The sequence below is a fragment of the Anopheles coluzzii genome, chromosome X (assembly GCF_943734685.1).
Source record: "Anopheles coluzzii chromosome X, AcolN3, whole genome shotgun sequence".
In the NCBI taxonomy this organism is placed as follows: Eukaryota; Metazoa; Arthropoda; class Insecta; order Diptera; family Culicidae; genus Anopheles; species Anopheles coluzzii.
In genome coordinates this window covers 8,657,178-8,685,167 of record NC_064669.1, presented here as the reverse complement: position 1 = coordinate 8,685,167, position 27,990 = coordinate 8,657,178, and the positions used below count along the sequence as shown (strand labels likewise).

The 27,990-nt window shown below is 46.9% G+C and overlaps 3 protein-coding genes across 9 annotated transcripts in view; 2 read left to right on the top strand and 1 right to left on the bottom strand.

Annotated features, from left to right (window-relative positions):
• Window positions 1-27,990, top strand: part of LOC120958277 (ephrin type-B receptor 4b) — a 261,361-nt gene that overhangs the window by 214,979 nt on the left and 18,392 nt on the right. For 3 of the 7 annotated variants that reach the window (XM_040381494.2, XM_040381253.2, XM_040381411.2), the window contains exons 1-3: window positions 5,944-6,268; window positions 10,036-11,843; window positions 27,115-27,194. In XM_040381494.2, coding sequence (XP_040237428.2) covers window positions 11,768-11,843; window positions 27,115-27,194 — 156 coding nt within the window. In that variant the 5' untranslated portion in view covers window positions 5,944-6,268; window positions 10,036-11,767. Of the gene's footprint in view, window positions 1-5,942; window positions 6,269-10,035; window positions 11,844-27,114; window positions 27,195-27,990 lie in introns of those variants that run through there. The other 4 variants (XM_040381335.2, XM_049610551.1, XM_040381081.2 and 1 more) reach the window with 3 other exon arrangements.
• Window positions 14-868, top strand: LOC120956044 (HIG1 domain family member 2A, mitochondrial). Its single transcript, XM_040377426.2, has 2 exons — window positions 14-131; window positions 228-868. Exon 2 carries the CDS (start codon window positions 309-311, stop codon window positions 639-641), a length of 333 nt encoding a protein of 110 aa, XP_040233360.2. The 5' UTR covers window positions 14-131; window positions 228-308; the 3' UTR covers window positions 642-868.
• LOC120956038 (uncharacterized) lies at window positions 862-3,319 on the bottom strand. Its single transcript, XM_040377417.2, has 2 exons — window positions 1,334-3,319; window positions 862-1,255 (listed from the first exon to the last, which is right to left on the bottom strand). Exons 1-2 carry the CDS (start codon window positions 1,605-1,607, stop codon window positions 864-866), a joined length of 666 nt encoding a protein of 221 aa, XP_040233351.1. The 5' UTR covers window positions 1,608-3,319; the 3' UTR covers window positions 862-863.

Sequence of the window (27,990 nt, the reverse complement as noted above, 5' to 3'; positions counted from 1 at the left end):
CGAAAAATTCCAACCCCACTTGACGGCGGCCGCCTACAGCCAAAACAATCCGCTGTCAAAACCACACAACACACACATACACACACGCTCACAGGTGATTTCGTGTTGATGCGAAATTAGTGCAACTTTATGTAAGCTCGTCGTTCCAGTGCGGCGTTTTTTCATTTACAATTTTTCACCCACTGTCGTTGACCCTACCATCCCCGTTCCCTGCTCTCTCGCCGCAGTCAGCCGGAACCGAAACGCAGCGCAGATCAAAACCGCTCGCAACGCCCATCAACAACGCAAGAGCAGCAGCACATCGAACGATGGCACCAGCAGCAACGGCCGCCCCGGTCGTCGATCTGTCGACGGAGGAGCTGGACTGGATACAGATGCGGAAGGACTTTTCCGGCGTGCACGCGGAAACGACCAAGGAGAAGATGGCGCGCAAGATCAACGAGAACCCGCTGGTGCCGATCGGGTGTGCCGCCACGCTGACCGCGCTCGGCTTCGGGCTGTGGAACTTCCGCCAGGGCCGGTCCCAGATGTCGCAGTACATGATGCGGGCGCGCATCCTGGCCCAGGGCTTCACCGTGATTGCGCTCATCATTGGCGTGGGCATGACGTACGGCAGCAAGGAGCCGGCGGCAAAGAAGTAGACTCCCGGATTTGTTTTTTTTTTTTTTGTACCAAAATTTGTTCGCTTGTAATTTTAATCTGATTGGAATAGAGATGCGGGTGGGAGCTGGGGAAGGGTGGTGATGGGGCGAGCGGTGACCTAATGCATTTGCACCACCTCGTCGGTGACCGTTCGGCCCCATCCCCACCCCCTTTCTCTCTCTCTCGCTGATGCAACCCGCAGTCGGCGGGGCCAGGGCTAGCTAAATTGAGCCGAGTCTGTCTTCCGTCACTTCGTCGTAGGTGTCGATGTGCGGTGGGTCCGGCGGCCCGAACCCGTCGCCGTCGGCCGGCTTGAGCCACACCAGCCCGTCCGCACCGAGCCGCATACATTCGAAATGCAGTATCAGCAGCGGGTTGGCCCACACGCGCGCCTCCACGTCCAGGCAGAGGTGCAGGTTCTGGCGGGGCGTGTAGACGTCGAACAGGCGCAGACAGAGGTTCGCGTTCAGCGGCACGTACGGGATCGGCACCGGCAGACAGAGCGGGGGCGGATTCTTGGCCGACAGGGAGCTGCGGTAGATCGGTTCCGCGTCCATCAGCACCTCCAGATCGATCGCGAACTCGTACGGCACGTACGTGAAGGCGGAACAGACTGGGCGGGAGAGGGAAAAAGAGACTGAATAATGCCACCAAAAAAAAAAAAAGAAATGCCTTGGCTCAGCATACTTACACAGCCGATCGAACTCGAGCCGCTCCATGCGCAGCCCGGCGCAGCACGTGCACGTGAGGTCGGCGCACTCGCACCGATTGTCCCGGATCGCGAACTTGGGCCGGTTCGGGCCGAACGGGCGCAGCGAAACGGTCGGATATTTGAACGTGCGGTTGGTGCGCACGCTGTAAAACTCGACGTCGATGCGGCGGCTCTCGTTGGCTGGCAGGGCCGCGTGCGACCCGACCCCTAGCGCACCGACCAGCAGGATGGCGATCCACCCGCACCGGCTCATTCTTCCAACACTGCGAATGGATTCGAACACCCAAACACCGCCGAACCTGTTCGCTGTTGCAGCAAGACGACGGTACGCAGTGCGGCCTGGTTCAGGAAGAAAATAGCTAAAAGAAACGAGACGCTCGGTTTTGTCCGCCCAACTGTCGTGCAGGGTGTTCTGTTGTTGCTGTTGTCGTTCTCTCTCGTTTGGTTTTTGGTTTCGATAATGGTATGCATGGAGAGTCGGGTGAATAATTGAATTTCATATTAGGCTGAGCCCGCATGCACAAGCACCGCGGCATCGTTCGGGGGAAGATAAACCGGTAATTTCGTTGTGGGTGCCTTTTTTCTCTCTCTTCTTTACAGATCCCACGATACTGCTGTTTATGACGTATGGGCGATGTTTTTGCTACTCCCCCTTCCAAAATAAAAAAAAGCCATCTAACGAAACCTCATTAACGGGTTGTGAACACGAACCTCGGAAAATAAAACTAAAATCGATTAAATATTTTAGGTCACATGGCGGATGCATCAGGTTGGAGTTTGAACTGAAACCTGAACTTGTGTTAATTTAGACGCAAGAATCAACTTGATCTCTCTTCGAATGAAAGCATCCAATGGAATAGAATCATCTGGAATTATTTCTGTGTACCGATGGGCCTTCTTATGTTGACTTTAATTGTTTGATTTTGCAACGATACTACTTAATTTGGAACGGTTACAGGGCTACGCAACAAAATTTCAAAGATCCCCTTTAATCTGAGGTGTACGCCAAAATGCCTAACGGCTCCCAAGCCAAATTCATTAGTTGGTCTATTACTGAAACTGAGTTCATACCGGTCCTGGTACTGATGCTAAAACCTTACCGTACCTGAAAGCGATCACGAACCCATACCGGTTCTGGAATTGAAACTGAACTCATCCCGGCTCTGGAACTGATGCTGAACCACCTTATCGGTCCCGGGATCAAGCACTAACCCATAGCGGTCCTGAAACAGTTCCCGATTTTATCCCCTCTTGAAAATGTGCCTGTAGCCCTTCCGATTACTGAATGAAATTCATTCCTGCCCTGGAACCGATACCGTTCCTATTCCGACCCATTAACAGATTCCCGTAGGTCGACGAACCACACGCGATGTGCAGCGTAGGAACTGACGTAGAAATCAAGCGTGCGATTTCTATGTAGCAAATAGCGTAGGACTTATAGCTCAATTTTTAAAGAAAAATGGTTGGGTAGATATTCGTTTGGCTGGACAACTTATTAGGTTGGTCCGTTGGTACATTGGCCCATCATGAGTTCAAACCCCGTATGTACCGTGCTCCTCCACCATAAGTGCTATCCGGCCATGGGTAATCTTTCCTTGTGTTTACATTAGCTCCTTCGATCCTTTTAAACCCATCGAACCGAGCGAACTCCATACGCGCAAGTGATGGAAAACTCATCCATCGAACCCAGCGAACCGTAAGGGAACGGTCAGAAGCTCGCGCATGCGATTGCCGAGTTTTCTCAATTTTTTAGCTTTTCAAGGTATTTTAATGATATTTTGTTGTTTCTTTATAAAGATAATCATTATTTGATATTATTTTAGACATTTGACATCTGAAATAAAATCACATGAGGCAATATCAAATGATTTTGATTTTGCCGCATTGCTGCATGCGGCAGATTCGCAGGTGCTGTCATTGACGTCAAATCCCAGAGCGTTTCTACATACACCGAGACTGCAGCTGAGAAAAAAGCTGACAGCATGCTTTGACAGCGACTGACAGCATTTTCGGTGAAAGAAATCTCCTCAGCATGCAAAGAACGGAGGAGCTGAGAAAAAATTAAATTGGCAGTTTATGGCGAACGATCAATTATAGTTTGCATTTTTGCAGTCTAATAATCGTAGAAATATTACTAAAAAGTAAAAGAATTTTTTTACTTCATTTTAGCGATTCAAATGGATTTTTACAACATAATTTTAAAAGTCTCATCTCGGCGCTTTCCGGAGCTTCTACACACACCGGCGTGAGAAACCGGTTGTCAATTCTCTCACAGCCATCTCTCAGCTGCAGTCTCGGTGTATGTAGAAACGCTCTCATACAAAAGCTTGCGGCAAAATCCCACGCGGCGAGGTTCTGACCGTTCCCTTAGATTCGTTGTTTGAAGCAGCAATATTAAATGAAGTGATTTTTAGTTAACTGTAAATTATTTAAAATTCTGTGAACGTTGTGAACATTTACAGTTTACAAATAAACATACAGGCGGTCCCCGAGATACACAGTACCTCTTATACGCGGATTCGGAGATACGCGGTTTTCTAATTTTGACAATTCTTTGAGCAAATTGTAATGATTTGACACATCAATTTTGAATTGCCAAATAATTTCCCAAGTGCCACAAATCCACTAAACGACCACTAAACGGCTTCTAAACGACTCAAGTTCTCTACCTAAACGGAATATAGAAAGACTTCGTTTAGCAGACGGCAAACGACTCATGCATTCTAAAAATAGCAAAAAAGCTGGTGGCGCTACCTGTTGATGGGATACCCCAACTAGTTGTGCTTCATCGCTTGGAGGAGAGCTTTCTCATTTCTTCTTTACTGTTGTATGGATTCGCATTGAAGTTATGCATCGCTAGAACTAGAACGGCGATACGATTGTTTAAATACTAAACTTCAACGGAAATCACCAGCACTGAAGCAAGTGAGATTTGAGTTATAGTCGTTGGTGTTGATACCCACGTATCTGACCACACAACCATTCATATAGATTTTTGCTCAGAAAGTTAGAAGGCTATATAGGTCATGATAAGATGAAACTTGTCGAAACACATTGCAAGAAAAGGATAGCAATATAATGATGAGTTGTAATACGCCATCTATTGATCAAACCAATGAAGCTGTGGAGCTTTCATTTTTTTTCTATGGATATTCAATTTTCCAGTCGTTTAAGCTTAATCTGTGGCGCTTGGGTTCCGTTTTGATCGAATGTTCAAAACTATTCCAAAAGCTTTGAAACTGTTATAATCTGTCAGAATCATATCAAATAATTCATAAAGTAACTAAAACCACCCCCTACATGCGAAATTACACGAAAATCAGTGATATTTTAGCTGGAAATCACGAGATTCGACTTACGCGGAAATTCGAGATACGCGGTATTTTGCGGCCGTTTTCGGTCCCCATTAACCGTGTATCTCGGGGACCGCCTGTACAACATAAAGAAATAAAAAAAATGTGTTCTTTATTTCATTCATGACGCTTTGCTTTGTAAATAAAACATAAAGAAAATAATCCCCTTCAATGAAACATCAGGAAGCTGCTTAGGCGCTATTTAGAAGGACCACCTTCTTTGATGCTGTTTAACTACTGCAAAAGGCGAATTCAATCAGCGATCTTTAGCATGCCAGCATGCACCCACTCACTAGCATGTTTAAGCAATTCTGGCTATTCTGGCTGAAGGCCTTATTAGACGGAGGATAATACAGCAATTATCCGCAGTACGCGATACTCGATATACGCGAATTCGCAGTACGCGATTCCTCTAAATTTGACAGCTCCATGTGTTTTTTGCAAATATTTTTATTCTTTGAAATATTTTATGCTCTTTTTGAATTTCCTTAATGTTCTTAATGCATTTTGAATTAAATTTGTGCGTAAGATACCTGTTTTACAACAAAAAAAAAAACTTTAATGCAAAACTCTGTGGCGATATAATTCAACCCTCGAATCGGTAGTGTGAACTTTTTTTCCATAAGAATCCGCTATACACGATCATTCGAGGTACGATATTGCGCTCGGTCCCATACGATAGCGTATTTCGGACAATGGACAATGAATACTGTCATTTCCCGATTGGCACTTATCTGTCAAACTTAGACTGGCACAAAAATACCTCTAGTACGTGCAATAAGCTAATATAATTGTTCTGTCACGTTTTACATTTTTTATTTAATTTATTGATTTTTTGGCTTCATCCGAAAGAATCATTCGTGGTTTCCCATTTTTGTTGTTTTTATTCATCATTATCAAGAAATTCTATACGCTCTACCGTCATTGACAGTAAAAATCTACTCTCGAGCAAATTGGAATTGAGCATGCCGAATTCCGATTTTCCTGCCCTGTTTGAAGGATACATTCCAAAATCGAATGACAGTATTTTCCTTTGTCTAATAAGGCCTTTATCTGTGCAAATCGATTAACTGGCAACCGTCCGGTCCCGAGCTGCCCGGATAAACGACGTCCTACCGTATATATTTTGTTCATTTCAAGTTCGCGAACCGTGTCCAAGTTCGCCCGGTGTAAACACGGCTTCTGCGGCGGCTGACAGCGATGCGATCCGATCCGATCCCCATGGAACCGGCCCGTTCCGACAAGGCGGCCGGATCGCATCGTACGCCATCCCGGCCAATGGGCAGAAGCAAGAAAAAGAAGAGAGCGAGCGAGCGAGAGAGAGAGAGAGAGATAGCAGAACAAAACCGTCGCTCCGAAATCGTTCCAGGAATCTCAAGATGGCGATCTGCCGTGACGGGTAACAGAAGCGGTGCCGTGTGCGTTGTCGTCGTGTGCTTAGCTCCGCAGCCACTTGCCCAAGGAAACAGCAAAACGGTTCTTTTTCCCACCCGGCCGCCCCAGTGCATCCAGCGGTCACGAAGCGAAGTGTGTTCACCAGCAAAAGCGTTTTCCGTGCGTCGTGAGTGTGCCCTCTTTTTTTTTTTTGTATTTCCATTTTTATGTGCTGACTGGTGCGGGGTGAGAAGAAGCTGCACGTGCAATTTAACGCTTCGCTGTACGAACGAACGTGCCCAGTAGGAAAGGGGTGGGGGAGGGTGGTGGATGAAAGGAGGGAGAGGGGGTGGGGATGATATTTGAGCACTTTGGTGTTGTTTCGTGAGCCTTTTTTCCCTCTCCAAGGGCTGGTCGGTAGTGTAAAGTGCAACGGAATCGTGAACAGTACAGTGGATATTATGTGCGCCTGCTATGTGTGTGTGTGTGTGGGAGAGAGAGTGTTTGTACGTGCGTCGTGTCCCTAAAGCTTGCGTCGGGGTTTAATCCCTGGCCCGTTTTGCTTCTCTTTTCGTAGCTTTTTTTTTAATTCATTTTCTTGCCTTTGAAAAAGAAAATTCCTATAAGAAAACAACAACTGCAAGCCTCAGAATCAGTCTATCGTCCCTTCCCTCCCCCCGCACAACACCGCCCACCCAATTGGTGCTGGATTGCTGCCGCTCCTCCGCTAGTGATTTTGGGCTTTTTGTTGGTGTGTATTTTGGGGATTCGCACTCACACACACACACACACACACACACACATCCATCCACACACCTTTTTGCGCAAACGTTGCGGTGTGTGAGGTTTCTTCGCCCCGCTGCTGCGGAAACTGCGGAAAATGTGCCTGGTATGTGTGTTGTGTGTGTGTGTGTATGTGTGTGTGTGTGTGTCTCTGTCGTGCGTGTTGTGTTTGGCTTTTTATTGCTTCTTTTTGGTGCATTTTACGACTTGTGTGGGTGGGTGGATTGTAATTTTGGCACAATGTTCTCTGTGCCTCCTCACTCCCCCAATGGGATGCGTTTATTTTTTGGATGGGTTTTGCTCGGTGCAAGTTAAAGTGTGTGCGTGTGTGTGCATCGCTTGTTCAATGGCTCCCAATAATCCTTTTTGGTGGAGTTTTTTTTGTCATATATATTGCTTTGGTATGCACGAGAGAGAGATAGAACGAATGTAGAAGGTGTAAAGAGAAGAAAAGGGTAGCAGAACAGGCGATCCGTGCAATTGCAGCTGAAGCGAGCGGGAAAGGAGCAACAGAGACAGCGAGACGTGCCCCGTGTGTTTGTGTGTGTGTGTGGACGAAAAATGGTTGAAAGCAAAGTTTTTAGTTTTTCAATCAAATGATAATCACGCTGTAAATGGATTCATTAAAAAAAAAGTCAGTTACAATTCCATCGACTGTGGGGGTTTCCCGTCTGGCGAGACTTCAACTCGTCGTCTCCGTTGTGTTCAATGTTCCCACAAGCTTCTCTTTACACTCGCTCTCTCCTCTCTCTCTCTCTCTCTCTCTCTCTCTCTCTCTCTCTCTCTCTCTCTCTCAATCGCACTTTTTATCTCCCTCTATCAACTACTTTCTCGCTATCTCCCTCTCCCATTCTTGCGTTATCCTTCATGATTTGAAGAGATTTCGTTTCGGTTGGGCTGCAATTTTGTGTTTGTCAAATTGTGTGAATAGAAGTAGACGCACAAAAAACAGACACACACACACACACACACACACTTCCTGTGATGGACTTTGTGTTTGTGGCCCTTTTTTCGTTGATTGGCTAGTTGTTCGATGTTTCCACCACTGATCGATTATTGCTTTCGAGGGAAGGAGCTGGGGATGGGGAGGGGGGGGGGGGGGAGATGCATCTTAACCTTTACTTGCCAACCCTTTCTTTCCCATCCTTGCATTCACCCAAATCATCCGCTCAAGTGCACAGACACACACACATGTGGAGAAGTGAGTAATTTGCATACGCTTTTGGCGAATTTTTCATTTTCAAGTGCATTCTTCACAAAAGCCAACAAAAAAAAGGGAACTTCTTCCTCTCGCTCTCACCCACACGATTTTTGCCCACCTCACCTTCACACACACACACACACACCACCTGCCTGCAAGGAATGTGCACACATACACAGCACCGTCCGGTTCCATTAGTGGATTTCGATGATGCATGTGTGTCTGTGTGTGTGTGTGTGTGTGTGTGTGTGTGTGTGTGTGTGTGTGTGTGTGTGTGTGTGTGTGTGCTTCTCCATAAATTTAAAAAAAGAAATGTTTCACACAAAAATATCAGTAAATCGTTGTTTTGTGTCAAATTAAAAAAAAAAAAAACAAACTAAACTCTCGTTCTTGCTGCTCAAATGAAACCCCTTTTGACCGATGTGTGTGTGTGTGTGCATTGATTCGCCGATTTCAAATGTTCAATAGTGTGTATGGGTGTGTATTGGTTGGTCGGACAGTTGCATTGCTGAGTCCCCCCGAAGCATTATCCATCCAGAAGCGTCTTTCAATGGACGTTTCATGTTCGTTATTCCACCCTTTTCTCTCTCTCTCTCTCTCTCTCTCTCTCTCTCTCTCTCTCTCTCTCTCCAGTTTTTTGTGTCCACCAAATGGACAAACACCTTCACACACACACACAGGTCCACACGAAAGTTTTTTTTTCTTCTCAACACTTCTTCTCCTTCTTCTTCTGCTTCTGGTTCATTGTCTTCTTGCTTTTGCCGTGCCTTTGTAGGTATGTGTGTGTGTGTCTGCTGTGTGTCTGGCCATGAGCATGAGCAGTTTCTGTCTCTTCCCATTTTGTTTCATCATTCCAGCACCACACACACACACACACACACACACACACACACACAGAAACGTATAGAGCGAAAAAAAAACAAAAAAATACACAACACCTGAAGGAGTGGGAAAAAGAAAGGCAAGATATAGCGCAAATGACAAGCAAAAGACGGAGAGACCGAGAACAGGGGACCGACAAAAAGGGAAGAGAAAGAAAGAAGGAAGAGAGAGAGAGAGATAAAGTGATTTTGGGATGCTGCGGTTTCCCGGAGACGGAGATTCAATTTCCATTAGATTCCAGCGCCCTTCACCCTCCCCCCCCCGTCCTTCGTTCCATCTCTGCCCGCAAAAAGGAATGGCTGGCTGCGTGGCGCTCTCCCATACGTGTGTGCGTGTGTGTGTTGGGTTGGAAAGAACGTGTCGATGTAGGAAGAAATTGGTTTGGCTGGAGAGAGAGAGAGAGAGAGAGCGAGGGAGGGATGGTGGAGGTGGACACAGAAGACAACCTTTCCACCACCATCCCGGCGGGGCTTTATCTCAGCAAGCATCCATCGTGCTTTTCTGTGTGCGTGTGCCTAGTGCTGCTGCTGCTCAGAGAATGCTTTTTAACGTAGGAATTTTTCCGCCTCCGAACACCCACCACCCCCCGACGATCTTGTCTTCCCTGCCCTTTGGGAACTGGTTGTTCTTTCTCTGGGACATAGAGAGAGAGTGAGAGAGAAAGAAAGAAAGAGAGAGAGAGAGAGAGAAAGAGAAAGAGCCAAAATTTTAACCTATATGAAGCAAGTCAAACGAAAGGTTAATTTTGATGAAAATGATTTGTCATGATTTTGTCGCGGGAAAAAGGCGAGACACAGAGGCTGCAAACTGTTTTGTAGCAATTGACAGATTTTGCACACCTTTTTGAAGCAAAAAACACACAGACACACACCCACACACACTGCAATGAGATGCTGCCCGCGGTCGGAGCTGTCGGACACAACAACGGAATTTTTGTTTGCAAACGAATCGTGCGTTTGTGTGTGTGCGTGTGTGTGTGTGTGTGTGTGTGTGTGTGTTTTCTTCCTCCATTTTCAAAATCCAAATGCCTGTCTGATTTTGATTTGTAATTCCCTTCTGTTTTGTTTGTTTTTTTTTTTTAATTTTAGGTTAAAACGCACAGTGCACGCGACAGACAACGAATCTATTCCAATCAACCTCGATAGAGAGAGCGAGAGAGAGAGAGAGTGAGACTCGGCCCGTGAGAAGGGGCTAGAGATTGAGAAACAAACAGCAAAAAAAAAAAGACCCGAGAAAGAAAAGAAAGCAGGGAAAGAATAAGAAACACCCGTCCCGTGGAGCCCCGTTTGGATCGTCCAAGTCGTCAAGCAAGGGAGTGTAAACGCGTGCCCGCAGCAGCAGCAGCAGCAGCCCCATTTGCGGTGTCCTGTCAAAACGACTGAAAACATACCTAAGCACACACAGACACACACAGTCACAGCACGCTCTCAATCACGTCCCAAAACCAACCAACGCGTGCGTGTGTGTGTGTGTGTGGTGTTGTGGGTGACCCGGGTGGAGGGAGGCGCGTGCGCACACCAGACCCTGCCGCTGCTCTCCGTCGTTCGTGTGGAGGTGGTGTTGTCCTCCGAAAAGAGAGAAGCGACACACACACACACGGGTGTGTATGTATGTGTGTGTGTGTGTGTGTGTGTGTGGTCCCGGTTTTTCACAATCAAACGCAAGGCAAACCCTGTCCGCGATCAATCAAAGAGCCACACAGCCCTCGGCGGTGCCAGTCGCGATCAACAACACAGGACGACCGCGGTCCCGAAAAGGAGCCCACACCCCTCCACGCACTCATCCACCCACCCCCTGCTCCCAGTTGCAGCTATCTGTGCGTGTGTGTGTGTGCGTGTGAGTAATGTGTACGTGTGACAAGCACAGGATGTGTTAGGCTTGGAATTGGTGCGTTGTTTGCCGCTTCAGTGTCCGTCATTACAGTGCAGTGATTGTGTGATTGTGTGCTTGTGTGTGTGTGTGTGTGTGACGATGATCACACGGGAAGTGGCGGTGGAAGTGGTTGCTCGGTAAAGCAAAAAAAAAAATCCCCCCCCCCAAAAAAAGGAAAAGAAAGAAGAAGCGTAACGGTGGTGTGTGTGTGTGTGTCCGCTGGGCGGCGGATTCTCGCGGGCACCGTCGTCGTGCAGTGGTCAGTGCGTGCGTGCGGCGTGTGAAGAAGGTGGTGGGAGCGTGTTATATGCTACAGCATCATGGCACCGGTGTCGCCGTGTGCAGCAGCGGCAGCAACATCCACACCATCGCGACCATACCGTTACTGTGGCTGGGCCCGTGCCGCTACCAGTGTTGCTGCTGCCTCGCTGCCGTGCCGCAGCAGTAAGACCTTGCGCCCGTCCCGTTGTTGAGCGGTGCTGATCTGCCACCCACACCCCCACCTCACTCCCACGAAATTTCGCCCTCCCCTCACCCCACCCCCTGGCTGGGTGGCGGCTGCTCCACGGGAGTGTGTGTGTGTGTGCGTGCGTGAGTTTAGTGAGTGTGAGCAGGAGGGAGAGATAGAGAGAGAGAGAGTGTGAGAAAGCATCAATCAAACATTCGGTGAGACGCCGTCCGAAAAAAAAGACATTCTTTGAATAGACACACACGCATCTACAAGGACTAATTGTGTGTGTGTGTGTGCAAGCAGGAGAAGCAGGTAGCGCGGAAGACCCCAGAGCGGAAGATCGCGTACCGTGGTGTGGTTCCCGGGCGAGTGATCCATCCCGCAACCGAAAAGCAAGAGCCGGGCGGGCAACAGGACGACGACGAGCCACAGTAGTTACCCGTGAAACGCCGTGTGCGCGTGTGTGCTCGAACCGCCCCGCCCCTGGAACACGAAATATGGAGCGGTTTCTGTCGCTGCTACTGCTGTGCTACGCTCTGTACCAGAAGTTCGATGGCGTCGTCAGCGATCAGGGTGAGTTGACCACATCACGCCCGTCACAGTCACAGTCACCTGTATTGTCCCGCGGGGGAGGATAATCTCTTTAAGATGTTGTAAATGTTCTCTTCTTCTTGCGGCTGCGGGAGTGAAGAGGTGATGAGAGGGCCACTCGCAAAGCACAGATAGCAGCCTGAAGCCTTTTGTTTTGCCTTTTCTCGCTGCGATGTGGCGATTTTCCCTCGGTTAGTCTGTGTACGTGTACGAACAACAAAAACCATTGGTCTTAGGTACGTCTGTGGAAGGACGATGCTACAGACCGTTGCCGCCAAAAATTCAAACCTATTCATATAGGTCGAATGACACCCGAAGCTCGAAATTGGTTCTAGCGTGCATTTTTGACTCAACCAAAACAACGCCTTCAAAGAGTAAAATTGAAAATTGTATTTCCCACTGTGAATTTTCATCCTTCGGCATGTGTTTGATCTTGAAACTTCCGGGCGAGTAGATTTTATCCCCAGGGGATCTCGTGCGAGTGGGAAGAGCAAGAGAAAAAGATGAACTTTCTCCATTGCATTTGTGGCCCGCAGTGCACAAGGATCTGCCCGATTCTAATTCCGTGTTCGGAATCAATTCCGTTGCCGATTCCGATGCTGGAATCGATTCCGAAATCGGAATCGGTTCCGGAAACGGAATCAGAATTGACTCCTGCATTGGAATTAGCTCCGGAATGTGAGAATCAGTTCTTGAATGGATGTTTCAAAGGCGAAACCAGTGCTGGAATCTCCATGAGAACGGATCGTTTACTAGTAAATTTTGAGTTCTTTGCGGCTATCATTGCGTAGCATCATTGGACGCCTAACGCCTATACTTATGAAGATGCCGAAACTGAAGCCGATTTCGATTCCAGAGCCGAGTTCAATTCCGGATTCGATTCCGAAACCGATTCTGATTCCGAAGCTGATTCCGGAGCCGATTCCGATTCTGGAGTCAATTCTGGAGTTGACTCCGAATCTGCAATCAGAATCGGCTCCGGAATCGAAATCGACCTGGGAATCGTCATCTGGTTCTTAAACGGAATTAGAATTGGCTCCAGACTTGGAATTAGCTCTGGAATGTGAGAATCAGTTCTTGAATTGAAATAAGAAGTTTCAGAGGCGAAATCAGGCCAGGAATCTCCATGAGAATGGATCCTTTACTAGTAAATTTTGAATTCTTTGCGGCTGTCATTGCGTAGCATCATTGGACCCTAACGTCTATACTTATGAAGATGCCGAAACTGAAGCCGATTCTGATTTCGGAGCCAATTCTGATTCCAGAGCCGAGATCAATTCCGGACCCGAGCCGGAGCCGATTCTGGAGTTGACTTCGAATCTGCAATCAGAATCGACTATGGAATCGAAATCGACCCTGGGAATAGCAATTTGCTCCGGCAACGGAATCAGAATTGACTCGAGAACTGGAAAAAGCTCCTCAATGAGAACCAGTTCTTGAATGGAAATAAGAAGTTTCAGAAGCGAAATTATTCCGAGAATCTCCATGAGCATCATTGGACCCAAACGCCGATTCTGGAACTAATTTCGGAGCTGATTTGGAACACACCTTCTGTCCGGAATCGATCCCAGATAACTTCGGAGCTAGCCGGAATCGATTCCGATGAAAACTTCATTTTTACCTTCATCACTAGACTGGACGATCGAAAAGCGTTGCAGATGGTCATTTGTGTTACGGTGAAGAATGTTCCTTATGAGGGAAGAGTCGCAAGAAGACTACCAAAGGTCTGCGCCCGGGGGACGGGCTTGCTTGGCGCCTATTGCTTTTTCGTATTGGGAACCATCTTCTTGCAAGTTTTAACCCATATAGGCCTGCGGCACTCGTACTGGAACTAGCTCGTACTTTTACTGTACCAGTACTCACATCCGCCGCTGTCTGAGACAAGGACGCTGTCCAAGCTTGACGAAACCCTCTTGGCCCGCGTTCGCAAGGAAAGATTTGTCCAGAAGGATTTGTCTTTGAAAAGGCAAGCAGTGTCTTCAAACGTATCTCGTGCCAGGGACGTAAGAAGATACAATTTGTGCCGTAATCTATTTACACAAGCATTTCATAGATCTCTTACTGTAAACAAATCCAAAAAAAAAGGGTCAGATTGCTGCATTTTCATTGTGTGATTGGTGATAATTTCGAAAATGTGCGTCGATTTAGTGTCCGAGAAGGATCGGATCCCCTTACTACGTTTAGCATCAAGCTCTACCAAGAGGTCACCATTGTGTGTGTGTGAGATAGAGAGGGTGTAAGCCGATCTGTTTTGCATCTGCCCTACTGCCCACACCTTCTCCGCTCCCCGGAACCTTTTTGGTGTTCGATCGGGTCCAGTGCGCGTCCACAATTTGTAGAAAACGTGCACAGCGAGTGGAAATTGGGATGTGAGGTAAGGTAATGCCATTTTCCACGGTTCGGTTGCGCTGGAAGGGAAAAGAAGATCACATGCCCACACACACACACACACGCCTGTCAGCAGCAAGCAAAGAGGGGTAGTAGTGTGCGCTCGCTGTGGCCGGCATCAGTTTTCATAATGGTGTCAGTTCTCGGATCGTCCTCCCCTCCTCCCCCTTCCAAGCGCGAACCGGAGACTTCCTGCGCGTGCCTTTTCATTTTCCACCTCTGGCAGCGTTGGTTGTGCGCGCGATCGTTTGTTTGCGGTTGCGGTTCGATGACTTTGTCGGTTGCGTCCCAGGATCTTCTTTCTTTGCCTGGAGATGTGGATTGAGCAAAAAAAAAGAAAGAAAAAAAAGAAGCATAGCATTCATTTGGCACGTATGCAAATTGCCACCATACGGAGTGGCACAGAGAGAGAGAAAGAGAGAGAGAGAGAAAGAGAGAGAGAGAGAGAGAGAGAGAGAGAGAGAGAGAGAGAGAGAGAGAGAGAGAGAGAGTGTATGTGTCTCTAGCTGTATTGAAGAAGCCTCAAATGTTTTTTGGACCCGAAAATTATGGAAATTCATGTTCGCTCTTTTTTCTGTTTTTTGAGGGTCAGTTTCATTGTTGCATACAGTGCTGCAAAATGTCACTGTCAATGTCATAAAAAAAATCTGACTGTACTCAGTAGTGATAATCAGAAGTGATACTCAAAACGTTTGGTGTGACCAATGCATGTTTCGTGACATTTTTGCGACCAACACGTGGTCAGTCACTATATCATGACATTTTTTATTATGATCAGTTTTGCAAAATATAACTGACATAGTCATGACAAATTCCGGCTGAAACCGAGTATTGTCAGCGTGACGAGCTCTACTGTGATGATCAGAGGTGAGACTCGAACGGTTGTTGCGACCAACACATGCTTGGTGACATTGTGTGCAACCAGCTCTTGGTCAGTCACTTGGTCGTGACATTTTCAGTCGATGATCATCACGATAGTCATGGGAGATATGCGGTGCGTGCGAGTGGTCCCAAACACCGATCGAAAATGTCATGACCAAGTGAGTGACCAAGAGAAGGGTGCTTAACAAAAATGTCACCAAGCATGTGATTGGTCCGCCAACTGATTGAGTCTCATCCCTGGACATCACAATTGTTGTGTACGTGAGCTGCCTTCGTGGAGAACATCTCGTGATGCTCATGACATTTTGCAGCGCACTAAGGGACCATTTCGTCCGCTTTCCTTTTTTGAATCAAACAAACACGTGAATCGATTGTCTCTGCTATTCATCGCCCTGTACAATGGAGTTGCCCTTGTCAACTGTTTGTGTGTGTGTTCATTGCAATAAAGTCATCTGCTGGTTTTGTGCACCCCAGGAGGCGACCCGGGTAGGAGAAAGGTCCCCTAGGGACAGCAAGATACGCGCATTGAGCACCAAATGCAGCCTAATGCCTCTATATGCACACCCACGTACACTGGTCCCTTGTCACACGTGTGTGTGTGTGTGTGTGTGTGGTTGGGTTTTTGGGAGGACGCGCAATAAGGTGCAAAGTGATTTATCGTTTGCTATAGTAATTGTAGGGAATGAGCAGTTTCCAAAAAAAGGGATTTCAAGGCACAGATTTTACTTTCCGGTCGCACTTTTTCATTTTAATTTATATTTTGCTCCTTTCAAGCAGGATGATTGCTGGTTCGCTTCCATTGTTGTGCGTCCCATGGTGTGTGTCCCTATGGTGGTAAGGGTCTCGGGATACACAGATATTTCCGAACGTGAGATCGCTTGCCTGTTCAAGGATTAAATGGAGTCGATTGTGTAAATAAAGTATTGTTAAAGCACGATGTGAGAATAGAAAATAAATAAATTAATATTATTATAAGAAGAAGAAGAAGAAGAAGCAGTTATGGAACAATAATGGATGCACGCGATCATGATTCATTGTTGCAGAAAGGAAAATGCGCTTTTAACGGATTTTTCAATTTCAAACATCAGGATTAAATTTTATTTTAACATTTTCTCTACTTTTTGCTTTTCTATCCGATCGTGTGTGTGTGTACGTATGTTTGTGTATGTGGGTGGAGAACAAATTCCAACCCCGCAACAATTTGAAACAAAAGAAAGAAGAACTCCGGAATGCCGAACGGATGCGCCAAGATGAAGAAATGAATCCCCCCGCATCTTGGGTGAACTTGCTCACGCCACATGCTCGTAAACAAAAAAATCCGACATTTTTCTTACAGGGTTTTCCAGCGGTTCTCGTAGTTGTGGGCCACTTCCTTGACTTTTTCCTATTGGAAGTGAACTTCATATGATGGGAATTGGACTCTGCGGCACCCTTTTTGGACAGACGCATTGGAAATTCATATTGGATTTGTGGAACAAGGGTGCTATAGAGTCTGATTCCCATTACATTAAGTTTATCTAACGAAAAGGAGAGTCAATAAAGTGTCCCACAGCTATTAGAACTCCTGGAAAACCCTGTATGAAGTGTATGTGTCTGTATGTGTGTGTGTGTTTGTGTGCATTATCTTCACCACCCACAATGCAGAGAAGGAACAAAAAAAAAACAAAAAAAAAACCCATAAACAGTGTGCACAGGAAGAGATGTTACCGAACGTTTACCAGTAATTAACGACAGCCGGACGCAGTTTTATTATTGTTATTTTTCTGACACCTCCCACCAGCCACAGGCACTTTCTTTCGCTGCTTGTATGGGTGTGTGTGTGTGTTTACGATCATTTTTGGAGCATTTTTTAAACCATGCGCGCGCCGCTGCTGCTCATTCCTTGCCTTGCCGAGCGTGCGTGCTTTCAGTTAATTCGGGTTTTCTTTTTCGTTGCCCTTCAGCATGAAGCATACGTGTGGGTGGTTTGGGTGGGGTCACCCAATGGGGTAGTTGGATGGGTAGGTACCATTTCTAGGATTGGCCCCTAAACCCTTAACCCAACACGAGCTCCTCCGCTCCAGGTTTTATTTTTGGGATTTACGATACTGCTACTGGGATTGTTACTGGTTACTGGAAAGAAGCCAGGGGGTATCGTGAGGGGGGGGGGGGGGGGTGAGTTTTTGTCTTTGTTTGCTTTGCTTTACTCGACGAGAGCGATTCATTCGATATCTGCTTTTTCCTTTTTTGTTCTTTTTTTTTAGTTTATTATCCACCGTGGTTTTGTCGCTCGCTGGACAAAACCAGCCAACCCAGCGATAGTGCGATAGTTAGAAATATGTGTGATGAAATATTGATTTAATAAAAAAAAAACCCTTCTTGGCCGTTCCTGGGTGGGCAGCTGTGCACGTTGAAATTCTGCTCCAGTCACCGTCCTTCGACTGCATAGATATTCCAATCTATTAACAATAGCACCTAGCGCAAGCAGCGGTAAGGACTGGACGTTAGGTAAAACAAATCAAACATGCTGTCCAAAAACCCTATGACTGCAGCATGGAGCCAATTTTTCGCATGGCTTGTAATAATGATAAAAACTTCATAAGGAATTCATTCAAAATAGTGATGGGAACAATGAAGTTTTTGTCGGAATCGATTCCGGCTAGCTGCGCAGTTTTCTGGAAGCGATTCCGGATAGTAGCTCCGGAATCAGTTTTCGGAATATATTCCGGAATCGACTTCGGAACTGGTTCCGGAATCGACTCCGGAACTGGTTCCGGAATCGACTTCGGAACTGGTTCCGGAATCGACTCCACAACTGGTTCCGGAATCGACTCCGCAACTGGTTCCAGAATCGGCTCCAGAATTGATTCCGGAATCGACTCGGGAATCGGAATCGGTTCCAGAAACGACTTCGGAATCGGTTCCGGAATCGAAATCGGCTCTCGAATCGGAATTGGCACCTAAATTAAAATCGGCTTCCAAACGGAATCAGTTTCGGCATCGCCATAAAAATAGGCGTTTGGGTCCAATCATGCCACGTATGGATAACCGTAAAAAATCAAAATTTATTTATAGAAGATCCATTGACTTTGGTCGCCAATAAATCAGAAAACTCAGTTTTCAGACCTAAAGTCGCTATATTTCGACTTAACCTTAGTTTGGTCCTACAGATTGAGAAAAGTATAGTAGTATTAAGCAAATAGCCCGAGCCCATTGTGCGCCGGGAGAGCGATCAGTTGTGTGCGGCACCGGCTTGAAGCAAATTTTCGGCTCGACAAAACCACTGCCGAGCGCGCTCCACTTTTGCTTTACCTCCGTTGCATAGTTTTGTTTTGCAATGTCTGTGTGTGTGTGTGTGTAGCAAGTAACAAAGCGATGTAAAAAGGATGTTAGAGTATAGAGCAGGCAAAGACAAATATGCTATGCGCACCGAATTTTTCATTATTCATTAGACACAGAGACTGTGTGGCATTTTTTTTTGTTGCTTCTTCCTCTAAGCACAAAGCTTTCGGTGTTTCATTTTGGAAGAAATTGCTGAGTCCATTTTTGTTTGCAGCTCAACATATTTTAGCACTGCAATTCTACACATTTGGAGGTTAAATATTGAACATTTAGCAATGGAAAAATGGTTTCAATCCATACAAATTTCTTGCTTGCTTGATGTGTAGGCTGTACGAAAATGAAAGAAAAAAAATAATAATAATAAGAAAAAATTAGAAAATATTCAAATGTCAACCGGGTGTGCGTGTGCCCTACCTTATTCCCGTCGTCCCGCCTTCGATTTAGAGTTTCAAATACAATCCGTAGATCGATGGGTGGCATCGGTGTTTCGGGAGACATCCCGCGGCCCTCCTACCCCCTGCATGTCCTACCCCCCCCCCCCCCCCCCTACTGCTCATGAAGCGCATTTAAAGTGCTCCTTATAATAAAAAAAGCGCGAAAACGAGCAGAAATTGGGCAGAAAAGACGCCACTACGATGCTGACGGACGCACACGCCACCCACATGCGGACCGCCATTTCCAGGTGCTTCCCTCCGCTTCCCCCCCCCCCCCCCAACCCGCCTCCCTGTCTGCCACGATCGGAGCCTTTGCGCTCTCAAGTGGTCTTATGCGCAAAAAAGAAAAGAAAAAGAAAAAATGCAAGAAAAAGCGCCTGAAGGATATTTTCGGTTGCTTCCCCTTTCACCAACTCTACAACCACCCTCAACATACCTCGCCCGTTGGTTCGACCGATTGAGAGTAATGGTGGGTTGGGGGGGGGGGGGGTGGGACAAGAGGTGGGGGTGTTCAGTTCGTTCAACTCGACGCAACCAAAAAACCATCCTGGTGGGATTGGGTGGAAAGGGGGGTGGTGGTCGGTAGAGCATAAGAAGGGAAAGAAATGCACACACACACACACACACACACACACACACACACACACACACACACACACATCGACGCGGGCTTTTATTGGGTAAAAGCTGTCATTGGGTGGAGGGGGTGGGGGCGTGGGGCGTGAGAGAGTGGGGGAAGGAGGTATGCTTTCGCTTTTGGTGGTGTGCATGCTATTAAATCAAAGGACAATGCTACACTAAACACTGGCCCCGGTTTCGCATGGTGGTTCGGTGCGCTTTTCTTCGTTTTTCAGAGGGGGGGGGGGGGAGGAGAGAGAGTGGGAGGGTCATGGGAGAATCATTTTCCATCCTGTTGACATCGAACCTACGGGGTTTGCTGATGGTGGCAGAGACCGCAACCCACTTCTTCTACACCCTTCCCTCCCTTACCCCCTCTCCCCCTTCTCCAATTCCTCCCCATCCCGACCACCACAACTAATCAGTGCTGGTTTTGGCTCGTTGTTTGAGATCTTGATGTTCTGAGTCGTCCCCCGTGTTGGGTTGTGATGGGCAGTGAGGGGAAGGGAAAGGGAAGGGAAAGAAGGGGGGAAAGTTCATTGCAACTCTTGAGCTATTTCTGCTATTTCTCCACGTGCATGTGTGTGTCTGTGTGCATGCTTATGGTTCGTGCGATAAAAGGGGTTTATTCACTTTTGCTTTGCTTTTTGTGTTTTGGGGCTTGATGACGTCTTTTTGTGTTTTTTTTATTCACCCCCCCCCCTCCCGCCCTATTTTTCGTTGCGCAAAACAAGATCAACAACCCGCAAAAAAAACATCTTTTTTGATGATGAAAGTAAGAGCATCCTGTCGCCTCCCCCCTCCCCCTCTAATCCCGTTCGGTTTCCAGTGAAAGTGAGGCGTACCCCCCCAACGAAGCTCTACCGAAGGGGTGAAGGCACTCGTCGCTTCAACTGCTTGTTGCATTTCGTTGCCCGAGCACGAAGGAAACCTTTAAGTAGCACTCTGCACATCCCACCCCAAGACTCTACCTAAAGTATGTTGGAGTTTGGGGGATGATATTCCTCCCCCCACGAAAATATATATATATTTCTACATAATATACCTCTCCAGAGGTCGTCGAACACAAGAGGTGAACGAAACTGCGTAATACTGTGCTGCACCAAAAACACTCAACCGCTCTCTCCCTCCCTCTTTCTCTCTCTCTCTCTTCTTACTCCTTGCCGCACTCCGTGCAGTCAGTTTTGGCCGTAAGAAAGCTTGCGAGAAAATACGTCTGGATGAATTTTCGGGGCTGCTCCTTTTCACTTTTATTTCAGCTTTGTCCTGGCGGGGGGGTTGGGGAAGAGGTCAAGGGGAAATGAAGGATGCTTTTAGGTAATCGCAAAAGAGTGCTTTTCAGCAAAAGATAGGGAGGTTTTTGGAGCGCTGGCAATGCTCTGGATGCTTCTTCGACGTTTGCTTCACTGAAGTGGGTGGTATTCTTGTTTTTTTTTTCTGGTGAGAGGCTTTCAAACAACGAATGTTAATTAGTGAATACTTCACCGATACGATGTCTACATCATACGATGGTTTAAAAGGCTACCAAAAGGCCGCCTCGAAGATGTCCTTCATCGACTCGGATTTGCCCAGAATGCTGTCTGTATAGTGTGCTCAAATTCATATATAGATGTGTGTGTGTGTGGAATGTTCTAAATAGTAAATCCCAAGAAATTGTTCCTCAAACAAATGCAGCTCTCAGGAGCAAAAGTACCATTACTTCTAGTTCTGGAGTTCATCGCAATCTTGCAAACAGTTCTGGAATTAATCCTAGACGTATTCCAAGCCCAGGACTGATGTCGAACCAGTCCCAATTCTGGAATTCATATCGACTCCATATCAGATCCTGGATCTCATTTTATACATAGTCATCCAGAGTCTTCTGTAGTCCTCGAGATGTCCTTAGGTTTTTGGTACTGCTACCGAAGCTAAGTCGACCTGGGAATTGATCCAGAAGTTACTCCAAACATTTCCTAGTTGGGAACATTACGTAGTGGACATTGGAACTGGCCCAGAGGACGCTACGAACTAGAACCTGATTTCTGTCCTAAATATTGGAACTTGCCATGAACCTGTCTCGATCCTGTAACTGCTAGATCCTGGAACGATTCTTCTACCAATATTCTGGAACAGGGCTCAAACCTATTCAGGTCCTGGAACTGATCTCCAACCTATATCAACCTTGGAACTGGTCCAGAACCTGGCCCAATCTAGGAACTGATCTCCAACCTAAATCAACATTGGAACTGTTCATGAACCTGTGTCGGTCCGCAAACTGCTTCGTGTCTAGGCACTGAAACTATTTTTCTATCAATATTAGGTCTGGAACTGATCTCAAACCTATCCAGGTCCTAGAAGTGATCCCCAACCTATGTCGATCTTGGGACTGGTCCAGAACCTGTTATGAGCTAGGAACTGATCTCCAACCTAAATCAACATTGGGAACTGGTCATGAACATGCTCCGAAATAGGGACTGTTATGCAACCTTCATTTGACCTTGGAACTGATCCAGAACCTGATATGGTTTCTTGGGACTGATCCCCAACCTAAATCAACAATGGAACTGGCCATGAACCTGTCTCGATCCTGTAACTGCTTCGTCTAGGCCCTGGAACTATTCTCGCATCTCTACCGGGTATGAGGCTTGATCTCGAAGCTATCCCCAGGTCCTGAAAGTGATCCCAAACCCATGGCGAAATGATTTCAAAACCAATATTGGTCCTGCAACTGCTGGATTCCAGGATCTACCGGTTTATTGGCAGCTGAAGGTTACATATGCAATCTTCGAACAGGCAGGCAACATGGATAATTTTCTCAATAGCCCCAGACATACCCAGACAGCCCCTAGTAGCTGCTTTCTTTGCTCCTCTCCCTGCGGTCATCTTCAGCTCGATAATTCTTTAAATGCTCCAAATAGTGCAAAAAGAATATTCGGCTAAGGTTCGCTCTGTGTCAAACGATTGCCCGCAACACAGGGGATATGAACCTTGGCAAACCAGAGCAGAGAGCGGCGGCGGCACTGCCCACAAAATCCGCCCACAGTTTGAAGGTTCTCCTGCCCAAGGCACGGTGCTTGCTGCTGTTGTAATGATTTCTTGGTGCTGCTTCTTGTTTGCCTGCTTGCCTGTGTGTGTGTACAGGACGTCCGGTAAGATATTGCAGTGGCAGACACGGAAGGACCGAAGTGTGGTGGTGTTGGTAGGTCGGCGAAGCTCCTGCCCCGTTGGAGCCACACAAAACGACGGCGACACAAAACGAAACAAAAAAAAACTGGCACTTCACTCTCTCTCTGTCTCTTTTTTCCGCGCGCGCACACAATCCTTGCAGATTCTTCCCAGTTTTCTTCCCACTCGAAAGGAAATACACACATTCCCATGGTCGCAGCAGACAGCAAAAAGTAGCGTGCTTCGGGGAGGGTTTGCGGAGATGCCTGAGTCCTTTTGAGTGTCTTCGTCTAGCTTGGAGCTCGCGCTCGCTCGCTTATACTCTTCTATTCTCTTTTACTCTCTCTCTCTCTCTCTCTCTCTCTTTCTTTCTTTCTGATAAACACTGACATTCTTTTGACTTTCCTTTCCAAGAAGCAGACGACGGCCAGTAACTTCCCAGTCCCTGCCTTCTCCTCCTCCCACCCGTTCATTCCTTTTTCTCTCTTTTGGAGAGGATGATTTACCGTCGATTCATCGAAATTTCCTCGCATTTGTTTTTCAATTCGGGGATTAAGGGTTTTATACACTCTCCTCGAGGCTTTCGCCTTCTTTGTCCCATCCTGTGGGCAGGGGAGGGTGGAAGCGCGGTTGATGTTTTACTTTCCTTCAATCGTGCTGGCTCGCCTTGTTTTGCGCGTGAAGTGAAGAAGGGGAGAGGAGAGAGAGAAGGTTGTGGTAAGAATGCACCAGGATGTGGAGGGTCGGGGTAGCGTCTCCCTACAAACCACACATAAAAGAAGTGTTTTTATTTTTTTAATTTATTTTTTTGTTAATCCTGTACAACAGAAAGCAACAGAACTTTGTCATCAACCTAATGATGTTGAAGATGATGATGACGGTTTTGCTACGTGTGCCTGGTGGTGTTGTGTTGCACCCACAACCATCTCTCCCTCCCTCCCTTTGGGTTTTCTTTCCTTTTCATTGCTTTGCATCATTAGACGAAAAGAAGAAAAAAATACACTCACTTACACACACACACAGACACACAGAAACGTGGTTTTCCGATTTTTTTTTTCGTTTGTAATTATTTTCTTGAACCCCCTCGAGGAGCCGTTTGTGCGTCCGCTACACCCGCCCATTCGCGGCCCACCCCCACGAAAAGGACACCTCTTGTTCCTTTGCCTGGGGGGGTGGGGGGGGGGGAGGGGGGGGTGGGGTTACGAGGGAACGGAGTGCTTGGAGAGGGGATGAGGTGGGAAGGGTTACCAACCGACATGACATTCCCACACATTTGCACAATCCTTTCAGTTGCAAGGGGGTGAAGAAGGGAGAGGGGGAGCTTGAGTTGTGAGAGACAAGGGATTGAGGGGGAAGGAAGGGGTGGCTAAAAATTTGCGACAGAAAATAGGTGTGTGTGTGTGCGTACAGTGGGGCTGGTGTTTGCTTTCGTCGTGTTTGGTACTGGGAGCGGTTGTGGGTGGGTGGGTGTTTGGAGTGAAGTGGGGAGGGATTTACTTCTTTACAGGCGTGGAGGGCACAATTTCGGAGCGACAGACAGGCAGAGAAGAAAAATGGCAAAGGAAAATCACCCTCTTCGCCTCGGGCGGCGGGTTTGCCTGTGCCTGCTGCTTGTGTGTGTGTGTGTTTGTATGCATGTGTATGTGCAAGTGCATTTGGGTGGCACAAACAAAGCGGGTGAGCGACTGATTTTTCGAGATTTTTGCTTCGTTTTTTTCGAGTTTCGAAATTTCCCGAAACTCTCTCCTTCTCTCTCTCTCTCTCTCTCTCTCTCTTTCTCTCTCTCGCTCTTTTTTAAAATCCAGTTTTTCTAGCCGTTCTTACCCATGGCTTTGGGGCGGCGGGCGAAGCGCTCCTCGGCCAAGCCAGCGAGAGATGTGTAGTACTGCTGAGGTCAACGAACGCCGCGGAAAGGATTTTAGGCGACAAGTACCATTGTCGGTTACACTGGCCCTGGCCAGTGGTTGAGGGAGGCTAGTTTGCCAGACTGTTGTACAGGGCTGACACACATATCGAGTGACCCTGCGGGGAGAGAGAGACGTTTGGAAAATTAAGTTCGACGCTTACCGTCGCCAAAAATGTACTGCGATAATATTTAGGATTTTTTTTAAATACGTTTTTGTTTTTGCACATGTTGTATTGCTCGCTATTATACGTTTAACGTTTAACGTACTATATATATTAACGTGCATGCCCTTTTGGTGCATCAATTGGTGCCAAATAGCGACGTTTTGTGCAGCGGTTTGCATACCTTTGGGCGCATTCATTAAACTGATTGCGTTTAGCCAGTGCTGCCACCAAAAACTACCACATGGACAAATCTGGCGAGCAAATATGTACTGTTTTATTTTGGGGTTTGTGTTTTAAACTGGTTTTTAAAGGTGCCATACGTTGTTCAACATGCATCGTAAAACACATTGCATACTTTTGGGCGTTTTAACATGAAAAAAAATCAGATTATTGCAGTTTACTGAACACTTTAGTTCAACACGCTCATGCACGCCATTACAGCATGAGTTTAATGAATGCGCCCAAATGTATGCAAACCGCTGCACAAAACGTCGCTATTTTGCAGCAATACGTGCAAAAAAATTACACAGAGATTAACGAGTTCCTCTAGCCTCCTGTATCCTTGGTGCGGGTGTGTGTCTGCTACCCTTTGGAACATTTGAAGTGCTTTAAAAATAATAATAAGTAGAAATGCACTGTCATCGGTCGGCGGCGGTCACACAGTGCGAGTGTGCGTCGACGAGAATGAATGCAGTTGTTGCACCGAGTATTAAAACCTTAACGCAAACCCCAGCGTCTGTCGCAACGCATCTCATTAGCGCCGTTGTGGGCAAAAGGGGGAGGGAGTTTGGGAGGGCGTGGATAGTGCAACGGAAGTGAGGTAGAGCAGCGGACGGCAACCTCGCGTGTTTCCATTAATAAAAACTGCCAGAACCCCTAAACAAAGCGTACATAAACATGCACACACACACAGACACGCTGAGGACATCCACACGTGCTCATTGCGACTGTGTTGTAGTGATGGGAAAAATGAAGTTTTTGTCGGAATCTCCGACTAGCTCCGCAGTTTTCTGGAATCGATTCCGGATAGTAGGGATCGGCTCCGGACGATTCCGAATCTGAAGTCGATTCCGGAATCGGCTCCGAAATCGGAATCGACTCCGGAATTGGTTCCGGAATCGGCTCCAGAATCGGAATCGGCTCCATAATTGATTCCGGAATTGGTTCCGGAATCGGAATCGGTTACGGAATCGGTTCCTGAATCGAATCCGGAATCCACTCCGGAACCGGAAACGGTTCCAGAATCGATTTCGGATTAGGAATCGGTTCCGGAATCGAAATCGGCTCCATAATTGATTCGGGAATTGGCTCCGGAATCGGAATTGGTTCCGGAATTGACTCCGGAATCGACTTCGGAATCGACTCCGGAACCGGAAACGGCTTCTAAACCGAGTCAGTTTCGGCATCGTCATAAAAATAGGCGTTTGGGTCCAATCATACTACGTATTGATAAACGCAAAAAAACCTAAAATTACTTGTAAAAGATCCATTCTCATGGAGATTCCCGGACTGATATCGCTTTGCTTCCGATTACGAGCTCCCACCACTACTGTGTTAGGCACCGAGAAAGGCCAGGAGGAGGGCATACGTGCCTTCAGCACATCTGCTTACTACCTTTCCACTCTCTATGTGCGTTTTTGTGATTGGAAAGTGTGTGTACGTGTGTGTGTAGTTGAGCTTCATCCATCGGCTCACCGGGTTCGACCGGGCTTTTGATAAATTATCTAAATGACCCGCATACACTACAGCCGAGCGCGAACCACATCCAGCACGGCTTGCCTGCCCCGTACGTGTGCGTGAATCCCTTTTATTGGATTCACAAACACACACACACACACACGCACACAGGTACGTCCTGCTGGAGGTAGAGTTGAAGTGTGCATTTACTAGATTTGTTTAGCGGTTAACTCGACGAAGCGTGAAAAGCGCGCACACAACACGGATGACTCCGGGCTGCTGCTGCTGCTGATCGTTTTGATTTCAACGACGAACGTGGGATGACGCAGGGACAGGGAGGGAGGTGGTGGGAGGGGTGAGTGCAACCGATGCACTTCAGGGAAGGCAAACGAGATATGAGAAGCTTTAAACCTCGAGCCAAACGCAGCAATCCACCGTATTGCCCCCAAAGTGCGTCGACTTTAAAAAAGGCAGATGGGAAAACACGTCACGTCAAAGAGACACACACGGGGTTTTACAATCGATCGTAAAAAAAAGGACGGCCGCTTGGATTTGCACACCAAAAACTCCACTTCCCGTCATTGTTTTTTTTCCGCTTACCAAAAAAAAAACCCCAAAGTGTCTAAATTTAGGAAATTTGTGTTAACGATTTTTGGTTTGGCTTGTTTCGCGCGATCACTTATTCGTTTTTTTTTCTCTATCTTTTATTCTTCTTGCAGTGGTATTGCTGGACACTACGAAGGAGGCGACGCTGGAGTGGACCCGCTACCCTTACGGACCGCAGGCACAAACGCCCGGGGTGAGTAGCTTCATGCATGGAGGTTTTTTAAGTTGGACTGTCGATAGGATTAGACTTTAGGACTTGGAGATACGATTATATACGAGAACAAGGGGCACTATGGGCATCCCTAACATCCGACATGACAGATGACTGCAATGAGATTCGAAATTAGTTATTTTAAAAATGGGAAAAATTAGCTTGGATTAGGATTAGACGCTGGGAATGAGGGAAATGACAGAAGCAAAAAATGATTACAAATAACAATACAGTGAAATCGCCCTAAGGGGTGAATCTTCACAGGGACCGTCAGCTTACAGAGAGGTATGCATGTTACGGAAAACTGATGAAAGTGTTCTTGACATCCTTTGGACATTGATCATTGTGAAATGTCATTCAAAAAATCATCTTCAAGAGACATTAAAAGTATGGAATATGACGGGCTGGTTAAAATGTTCAGCGCAAAGTAACAATTCACCTAGAAGAGACCCCAACTTAGAGAGCTATCACTGTATATAAGGCTATTTTTTGGTCCTTCGAACCGGATTCATCGGATATGTGTCGCGTACCTATCGGATATGTGACGCGGTGTAAACACCACCATGTTTTGCCATTTTTCGAGCAGGTACTCGAATACAATTTTTGCTTTGAGGCTAGAATAATCTAGACTGAAAATTGCAGGCTAGTTTTGTGTGTGGATATGTATGGAGTGTTTACATGATTTCAGCCTCCAACTGTCAAACTCCATACAAAAAACTGACTAGAATCGTGCAGGGCCCAGGTAGCAGTGTTAGGTGAATCTGATTCATATTCATGA

Excerpts from the sequence above, each read along its gene's own strand:
- LOC120956044 (XM_040377426.2), top strand. The coding sequence starts at position 309 with ATGGCACCAGCAGCAACGGCCGCCCCGGTCGTCGATCTGTCGACGGAG.
- LOC120956038 (XM_040377417.2), bottom strand. The coding sequence starts at position 1,607 with ATGAGCCGGTGCGGGTGGATCGCCATCCTGCTGGTCGGTGCGCTAGGG. Across the intron at positions 1,256-1,333 it reads GCTCGAGTTCGATCGGCTGT|TCTGTTCCGCCTTCACGTAC; the intron begins GTAAGTATGCTG and ends TCTCCCGCCCAG.